At 36.9% G+C, this 10292-nt stretch overlaps 1 protein-coding gene across 1 annotated transcript; it reads right to left on the minus strand.

The window, feature by feature from the left end:
* Positions 1–8508: 8508 nt before the first annotated feature.
* Positions 8509–9837, minus strand: LOC146747539 (uncharacterized protein F54H12.2-like). The gene has a single exon (XM_085497343.1). It carries the CDS (start codon positions 9835–9837, stop codon positions 8509–8511), a length of 1329 nt encoding a protein of 442 aa, XP_085353469.1.
* Positions 9838–10292: the final 455 nt, after the last annotated feature.

Here is a 10292-nt window from a genome sequence, read left to right on the forward strand (position 1 = left end):
AATTTATAGGGCAAAATGAATAAAACGTTCGTGCTGGACAAGTTCCTTTTTACGTATCTTGTTAACGTTACAGAACTCCACAAACGAAAATGGCTACCACTTGAGACGACGCCTCCACAGGCGTGAATAGGTTAATGCACGCGATTTTTTTAACACACACATGAAATAAATCTCTCAAATAGCGCCCCCACAGGCGTAAAAAGGTTAACGCACGCGTTTTTTTGCACAAACACACACGAAAAAAAATCATTCAAAACAGCGCCCCCACAGGCGTAAATAAGTTAATGCACGCGTTTTTTTCTTTTTACACACACGAAATTTTCATTCGTCCTGACACACGCCATTTTTAAAAACACACACGTCATTTTTTAACACAAACGTCATTTTTAAAAACACACACGTCATTTTTAAACACACACGTCATTTTTAAACACACGCCATTTTTAAAAACACACACGTCATTTTTTAACACGCACGTCGTTTTTAAACACACGCCATTTTTAAAAACACACACGTCGTTTTTAAACACACATGTCATTTTTAAACACACACGTCATTTTTAAACACACGCCATTTTTAAAAACACACACGTCATTTTTTAAAACGCACGTTGTTTTTAAACACACGCCATTTTTAAAAACACACACGTCGTTTTTAAACACACGCATCGTTTTTACACACACGTAATGTTTTTAAACACACATTATTTTTAAAATACACATGTCCTTTTAAACACACGTTTTTTTTTTAAATACACATAATTGTAAACACACACGTCATTTTAAGACACACATCATTTTTACTTCACACGTCATTTTTAAAACACACGTTTTTAAAAACACCCACGCCATTTAATATACACACATGATTTTTTAAAGCACATACCATTAAAACGCACAGTCACGCCGTTTTTTTTAAATGCACACATCATTTTAAAACACGCACGCCACGGCCTCCAATACGTACGTAATTTTGAATTATTAGTACGTTTTCTTCTAGTATACACAAAATAATAAATTTACATTCCGCGCCTCGTATACGTCAGCTGTTAGACTTGTGTTAGACCTGTGGGTCTGAACATACGAGGCGCGGGATGTAAATTTATCATTTTGTGTATACTAGAATAAAACGTACTAATAATTCAAAATTACGTACGTATTGGAGGCCGTGTCGTGTGTGTTTTAAAATGATGTGTGCATTTTAAAAACGGCGTGACTGTGCGTTTTAATAGTGTGTGTTTAATACGAGGCGCGGGATGTAAATTAATTATTTTGTGTATACTAGAAGAAAACGTACTAATAATTCAAAATTACGTACGTATTGGAGGCCGTGGCGTGTGTGTTTTAAAATGATGGGTGCATTTTAAAAAAACAGCGTGACTGTGCGTTCTAATAGTAGGTGCTTTAAAAATCATGTGTGTATATTAAATGGCGTGTGTGTTTTACAATTGTGTGTATTTAAAAAAAATGTGTGAGTTTAAAAATGACATGCGTATTTTAAAAACAATGTGTGTATAAAAATATAACGTGTGTGTAAAAACGATGCGTGTGTTTAAAAACGACGTGTGTGTTAAAAAAATGACGTGTGTGATTAAAAATAACGCGTGTGTTTTTAAAAACGACGCGTTTGATTAGAAATGGCGTGTGTGTTTTTAAAAATGGCGTGTCTTTAAAAACGACGTGTGTTCAAAAATGACGCGTGCGTTTAAAAATGGCGTGTGTGAGGTCGAATGAAATTTCGTGTGTGTAAAAAGAAGAAAAACGCGTGCATTAACTTATTTACGCCTGTGGGGGCGCTGTTTTAAATGATTTTTTTCGTGTGTGTGCAAAAAAAAAAACGCGTGCGTTAACCTTTCTACGCCTGTGGGGGCGCTATTTGAGAGATTTTTTTCGTGTGTGTGTTAAAAAAATCGCGTGCATTAACCTATTCATGCCTGTGGAGGCGTCAAGTGGTAGCCATTTTCGTTTGTGGATTTCTATAACGTCAATAAGGAACTTGTCCAGTACGAACCTTTTATTCATTCTGCCCTATAAATTTACCGACACTGTGTATACCTCAGAGACCTGGTGATTTATTCGTGTGGTTGGTTGCTGAAGACAATGCGTGGACGTCTGGTACAATAGGGCAGAACAAAGTACTCATACTGGTCTCACAGGCGCTCGGAACGTTTCTTGGATAATAAAAAATGACCTAAAGTAGGGGCATATTTAGTCAGTCGCCGGTACATTTGCCTACCACTCATATAATAAATTTTTTTAACACACACATGAAATAAATCTCTCAAATAGCGCCCCCACAGGCGTAAAAAGGTTAACGCACGCGTTTTTTTGCACACACACACGAAATAAAAAAAAATAAAAACAACGCCCCCACAGGCGTGAATAAGTTAATGCACGCGTTTTTTTTCTTTTTCACACACGAAATTTTCATTCGACCTCACACACGCCATTTTTAAAAACACACACGTCATTTTTAACAACACGTCGTTTTTAACACACACGTCATTTTTAAACACACACGTCGTTTTTAACACACGCGTCATTTTTAAAAACACACACGTCATTTTTAAACACAAACGTCATTTTTAAACACACGCCATTTTTAAAAACACACACGACATTTTTTAACACGTACGTCGTTTTTAAACACACGTCATTTTTAAACACACACGTCATTTTTAAACACACGCCATTTTTAAATACACACACGTCATTTATAAAACCCACGTTTTTCAAAACACCCACGCCATTTAATATACACACATGATTTTTTAAAGCACATACCATTAAAACGCACAGTCACGCCGTTTTTTTTAAAATGCACACATCATTTTAAAACACACACGCCACGGCCTCCAATACGTACGTAATTTTGAATTATTAGTACGTTTTCTTCTAGTATACACAACAAAATAAATTTACATTCCGCGCCTCGTAGTTTTAAAATGACTGATGTGTGTATGTATGTGCATTAACAAATTATAAAATTATGTATGTTTAAAAAATAACGTGTGTGTATTAAAATGACGTGTGTTTAAAAATGACGTGTGATTAAAAACGACGTGTGTGTTTTTAAAAATGGCGTGGTTTAAAAACGACGTGCGCCTGTGAGATCAGTATGAGTACTTTGTTCTGCCCTATTGTACCAGACGTCCACGCATTGTCTTCAGCAACCAACCACACGAATAAATCACCAGGTCTCTGAGGTATACACAGTGTCGGTAAATGTATAGGGCAGAATGAATAAAAGGTTCGTACTGGACAAGTTCCTTATTGACGTTATAGAAATCCACTCATATAAGCGAATGTACCGGCGACTGATTAACTATGCCGACCCTACTTTAGGTCATTTTTTATTATCCAAGAGACGTTCCGAGCGTCTGCGAGACCAGTACGAGTACTTTGTTCTGCCCCATTGTACTAGACGTCCACGCATTGTCTTCAGCAACCAACCACACGAATAAATCACCAGGTCTCTGAGGTATACACAGCGTCGGTAAATTGTCTGTCATTTCTATCAACTATTTCTTCATTTCGCAATGCATCTATTAGCTTCCTGTCCTCTTGACTTTTGGCACTCAGGGGTTGGATGACCATTCTTTATCACTGGTTTTGCACATCCTTCTGCCATTTCACAATTTTCTCTGTTAGTGCCACTACACAAAAAGGAAATAATATTTAATGTTCAATAGGCAGATAGTTGGTTGTCAACACTACACACAGTATTATAACATTATAGCAACATTTGTATGCACAGTTGACTTCTTAAAAATGTTCCCAATAGGTAAATACAATGGCTTTCAGTTTATGTGTGTAAAACATTATTTGTACCCACTGCAGTGTTGTCATGTAACTATAGCGAGTTGGTGGGACTATACATCACTCCAGTGACAGTTACAAATTCTATAAATCATGACAATTTCACTTTCTATCACACATTCTCTTTGTGCCACATATTCACTTCAAACCACTACGTACCACACGTTCATCTCACCTCTCACCACACATTTACCTGGCAATACACACCATACAGTTCATATTATTATATTTAACAGAAATACAATCAAAGTCAGCTATAGCTGTATGAACAACATCAAGGATACCATCAACAATAAAAACAAACACCAACTCGCGACCGAAAATAACACTACGACCGACAAAACGAAAACCAACAAGTTATGCAATTGCCAGACAAAAACAACATGTCCACTAGGAGGGAAGTGTTTGCAGTCTGGCGTCGTATATCAAGCGGAAGGTACGCGATTAGACAAACACAGTACACCAGCGAAACGTACGTCGGACTTACTGGTAATGAGTTCAAAACAAGATACAGAAACCACACGGCCTCATTTCGCAATCAGGCCAACCAGAACTAAGTAACACGTCTGGTCACTCAAAGAAAAAGATATTGAATATAAAATAAAATGGAAAATTGTTGCTGGCTGTAGCCCGTATCATAGCTTCAGCAAACGTTGCATTTTATGTTTGAAGGACAAATTTATCATAATTTTTAGACCCCACCATTCCACACTAAACAAAAAATGAACTCGTGTCATCATGCCGACATAGATCAATAGCTCTAATATGTAACAATTAAACTTTTTTCACTCGTTCTCTCTCTCTCTCTCGCTCTTCCTTAAATACTTCAATATATCAATATGGAATATTGTAAAGCAATATTCAAATTTATTGTCTAGGGATATGGTAACTTATCTTATTAACTCTAATTAACTCTAATTAACTCTATTATATGTTATAATGTAATAGTCATTGTTGATGAAAAGCGCCGCCATTATACAGTCGATTTCTGAAATATGACATATGCGTGTATACCCAAAGGAGCGTCATGAGATACGATGGTCTCCTAGGTGACGATTCAATTCAGCAGTTGTTGACAACACTGCTCTGATTAGAGGATGAAATATTCCTACGAATTTTATTATGAGAGTTGCTATATAATAATTTGCTTGTTACATCTAGTTTCTTTTTACAGACAAAATTAATTTATGTTTTCCTTCCGTTAACGTTTCAAAATATTTAACATTCTCACATCAGCTTATCTTAATATATGACAGTGTACATATCCATTGTTATTAGTTATTTATTTACTCTAAATATCATACGAAATATGAGATTCGCGAGGTGTTCCGCAAAACGAATATATGACAGTAAGGGTGGACTGTAATTCAGGCAATGGATTTTTTGGGTGATCATTTTAGGGTCTGAGCTGAGTCTGAAATCGAAATAACGCATGCTTTGATTTGGGGGGTGAAACGTTGAAACGTTGACCAGTATTACAGTGTGTTTAAACACCTTGGCGCTCTTTCAGATTTCGTGGGTTATATTTCGCTATTCACGATATATAGCCACGTACATTCATTTTGTCTGTCATCGAATGAATGATTGTATAATGTGGCCAGCGGCTTTGGGGTTAATCAGTTACTGGAAATGTCGGTAAGAAATTGAGTAGATTGAGGGGGTTGACAGGGTCAAAGCAAACATTACTTCAATAAGAAAGGAAGTCAAATTGTCAGAAACGAAATAGTATCTTACACACACGAAATACCAAAGCACACATACATACATACATACAACTTTACAACAACGTTAACGTCATGTGTTATTCGGCACTTTCTTCCAAAATACGTATGTGGAATATAGAATATCTTCGTCTGTGCACACATCATGCTATATACATCCCGACGGCTGCTTTAACGAGTTTCTATGTTTCACGTGATTATACCGAATAGTCTGAATAGTTATTGGGTTTCGTATTGCCAGCTTTAAACTAGTGACAGTAACACCGAATAAAGTAATCAAACGTGAATATTGTGTTGACTAAATATACCAGTTTTAAAATAAAATTCCCGCAACACCTGCAAGTTTGCACCAAAAACGTATTATAAAATCGTATCGGCTCGTTAGTTTGACTTTTATGTCGTATTATAGTAATAGATAATACAAGTACATGTCCGTGCCTATTATAAAACACTACCCTGATAAACTATTATGATATTGTGTTTTAATTGCATATTCAAATGAGGATGCAAATATTTCAATACCGAGTTAGATAGTTCAACAGCCTCATTGTTACATAATCGTAACTCCTTGTAAATATTTGTTTATATTTGAGTGCCGTACATTTTATACTACTTTGTGTATAACGTAAATGAAACCATTACAAATATGAACACAATAACAGAGGATTATAAATTACGCATGAGAACTATTAAAATTTTACAATTAAAATCTCTGAGATTGAATAATGCGACTAGATTTATTGGCCACCTAACACAAGTTAGTACTATGTTTCTTTGCAGTCAGTGTAATATATTCTGTGTTGGATGTTAAATATGATATTTTTTATGCGATCTTACCATTTATCAGCTTTCACTTAATTGATTTGTTTTGTAGTAGACTCAATGTCGAGATAATATGAGGTTATTATGAGAATACCTCAAAGTATGCGCGATGACAGTACAGCTGGAGTAGCGACCGACGCGCAGCGGAGGTTGATGCAACAGCGTACTGTCTGATTGCATACTTTGATGTATCCTCGTAATAACCTTATTATACATATTTTCCTTCCAAGGAAACATCATTGGAGTGCCGAAATCCAAAATGTTTAGAACAGAATCGGCGAACTTCGAATTCTTTGTACGGAGTCCGATCAAACCTTGGTGTCAGCCATGTTTGTTTTTATTACTAGAGGACGCTTACCCGCGTAATCATTCCATATTTGGAATTCGCATTTTCTAATGTGGTAGGATAAAAATACCCCGTAAAATACCGCAAAATCACGGCACGCTGTAACCTATGGCGTTATGGTGACAGACGTATAATAATAAATTTTATTTCAAACATTGGTATTATAGTTGAAAAATATATCATTTATTTTTTTATTTTACCTAGTCAAATTATGTTCAAGAGATTACAAGTTCTCATCGTAAGTAGTTTAAGATGGACTATAGGGACGACCATGAGGGCGCTGTTCATAATCGGATGCGATGACGTCATACGAACAGCGCCCTCATGGTCGTCCCTATAGTCCAGCTTTAGCATAAATAATGACGTCACAATGGGAATTCGTGCATAAATTAGCATAAATGAGGAGCAATGCCTTAAAGGGGATCATTTGAATGAGGATGACGTCACAATGGGATATTGTGAATACATTTGCATACATAAAATTGATGTGAATACGAGGTCGTGTCGAGGTCATCGTGAATACATTTGCATAAATTACTATCAATTTTTTTAATTATTTTTAATTATTTTTAATTATTTTTTAATTGGACAGGCGTGGACGAAAGATTTTTCAGAATGTGTCGTAGAGGGCGCTCACACACACGCACACAGACACGCTAATAAATACACATCATTTTGAAAACTAACAGAGTTTATTACACAAAGAAGGGAAATCTACTAATGAGTAAATAATCAAAAAGAATGGATTAAAAACTGAGTAATTGAAATTGAGTATATAGAAAGTATACATTTTGTTTTTGTTTTTTGTTTTTTTTGTTTAAGTAAATAATCAAAAAGAATGGATTAAAAACTGAGTAATATAAGAACAAAAAATGACATTTTGAGTATATAGAAAGTATACAATTTGTTTTTGTTTTGTTTTGTTTCTTGTTTGAGTAAATAAACAAAAAGAATGGATTAAAAACTGAGTAATATAAGAATAAAAAATGACATTTTGAGTATATAGAAAGTATACATTTTCAAATGCGGATAAGTATTCGATTATGATAAAAACAAGAAAACACGAGTAACACCGAAAAGTCAATACACACTTTTTTTCTAATCAGAATCGCTCATCTGTGATAAAAAGAAAAAAGAGAAATAATATGAAATCGATATATATATATATATATATATATATATATATATATATATATATATATATATATATATATATATATATATATATATATATATATATATATATATATATATATATATATATACATGTGAAATTTCAAAAGCATAAGTCATCTAGTAAAACTGCGTGGGAAAAAATATTTGTCATAAATAGGGAGGTTGAGTCCGGTCACGTTTTCGATATATCTGTTCACATAAAGGTCATTCAAATGTCTATCACGCGTAAAAGAGTCGGCTACGGACTTCATAGGTTCCCCTCGACATCTGCGCAGCAAGTAATACAGGACGTATTGACCACACACTGTAGAGAACGGAGCTTGTAGTATTTGATGATTGTAGACCCATGTACAAACGTTTTTATCGAGAAATCTCTTAAATTCCACGTAGTAGGGTTGACTACCATACGAGTCAAAATATTCTCCACGGTAGGGATCCTTCAGATAAAAAGCCACCCAATGTGTCCCACCTCCGCTACTATCATCGGTGTTTGATACGAACGCTGCGGGATACTCCAACACTTTAGCCTTAGGCAGTTGATCTCTAGCATAAACGCCAAAGAACACGTTTCTAGTGTACGGATTAGTCGACAGAATACGATTCAGTTGATTCGTGTCCATCGCAGCTAGAAATCAGTCAATACGTTTCTGTCTCTGTCAATCTCGATAACGTTATCGTATTCAGCATAAATCAAAACGGACACAGTCTCAGTCAATGCTTGTCTGAACTGAATCTCAAGACCAATCTTTCCTTCTTGTATCAAATTGAGGTGATAATCGCTGGCCGATTCGTCGGGAGTGAGGTCAAATGCGAAGATTGTGTACCCTTCGGGATATTCGTCTCGAGTGATGCCGTTGCCTTGGTCTTGACCCATTTTATTTGTACCGGTAAATAGAGTGTAATAAGCCATGATGCAACTTCTGCCACCAGCTGCCGTGAAGTCTGTCTTCAATGGCTTTGCGGGAACTTGCTCGCCTCTAACATTGAGAACCAGTGATGTGATACCGTAATTCTGGAAGTTGAATGGATTGGTTTCGTAGGATCCGTTGAAAGACGTATTAGAAACCAGACACAGGATGATCCTTTTGGGCAGCTGACCGAGGAAGATCAAATCTTTGTTTAATGACATTGTACCAGCGGGGATGGAAGCGATTTTCATAACGCATCGATCGATGGGGTATTTTGCAGTACCCTGTTTCAACGCTTCAACGTGTCCCAGTTGTACGCTGGGGCTCAACTTGACTTTTCTCACTAGGAGGGTAGCATCGGTGATGACTACTTTGAATGCTGGATTTTCGGTTGAACTGATCAAGCAGAACTGATTTTTACTTCGATGTAATTTCAGTCTAACTTCCACCCCATTGAGTAAATACTTTGGTTGAAAAAATATGTCCCCGTGTATTCGTCCGATCATGTCGACCGTCTTACTGAGTGATGTATATGCGTATCGACGTTTGAGTCCCATGTTAGCGTCACCATCATCAGCCCTTGGGTTTGCAACATTCATTTTTCCAGCGGTGTCCTTCTCAAATATCGCAGCACCAATCTGCGTTGATTTGGCATCGCCTCCATAATTCAATAGCGTTTCGATCATGGCTCTGTAAGAATAGGTGGGAGATGCATCCGAAATCTGCTTTCCATTTAGGTACACGTCGATTTGATTGAAGAGGGAATGCAACCACAAGTTTGCAGGCCCTACAGTGGCGTCCGCAGCCAAATTACTTCCATTTGCATTCGTGATTTTAGCCTTGATGTGCAAAAGCGTAGAACCAATATCGATGTAGTCACTTCCGGCCGAAGGTATTACAAATTCGATCGGACCATCGGCTATATTCGTGAGTGGGTTTACCTCTTCGTAACTTCCTTTTTCGATACTTGTCTGTGTCGGAGGAATAGTAAAGAGATCGAGTTCCGTCTTTGCGCATTCACAGGAGTGTTCGTGTACAAAAGCCATGATGTTCAGTCGAATATATCCGGAGATCTTCTCCTCTTCTTAGCCTTGGAAGAAATGACACGTCTCGTTGTTGTCTTCTTTCTTTTGATGGTGCGTCCTCGCCCCGTTTGAGAGGGTCTTCCAAATAAATTGCTCAATACCGAAGAAGTAATTTGACGACCCGCAGTCTTTGCTCTACTCGAAGCCGCTTTTTTAAAGTTTTTCCCTTGTACAACATCACCTAGAATACCCAAACCGGCATCGAGCGCTGGTTTTGCCACTGCTTTCAGACCTTGTGTTAACAGAGGTGCGGCCGATCTCGCCAATCCAGAAAACATACTTCCGATTCCATATCCGCGTTGCAGTCTCGTGCCAGAAAATACAGATCCTCGTCCAATCTGATTCATGTAGTAATTTCTATAAACCCCCACGTGAGGAGTGTAAGGTCGATGTCTGTTCATTTTTTCTTCACACTA

This window comes from Saccoglossus kowalevskii, chromosome 3, assembly GCF_978046115.1.
Source record: "Saccoglossus kowalevskii chromosome 3, keSacKowa6.1, whole genome shotgun sequence".
NCBI classification, from domain to species: Eukaryota; Metazoa; Hemichordata; class Enteropneusta; family Harrimaniidae; genus Saccoglossus; species Saccoglossus kowalevskii.

Bases quoted from the DNA above. Each gene is read 5' to 3' on its own strand.
- LOC146747539 (XM_085497343.1), bottom strand. From the start codon at position 9,837: ATGGCTTTTGTACACGAACACTCCTGTGAATGCGCAAAGACGGAACTC.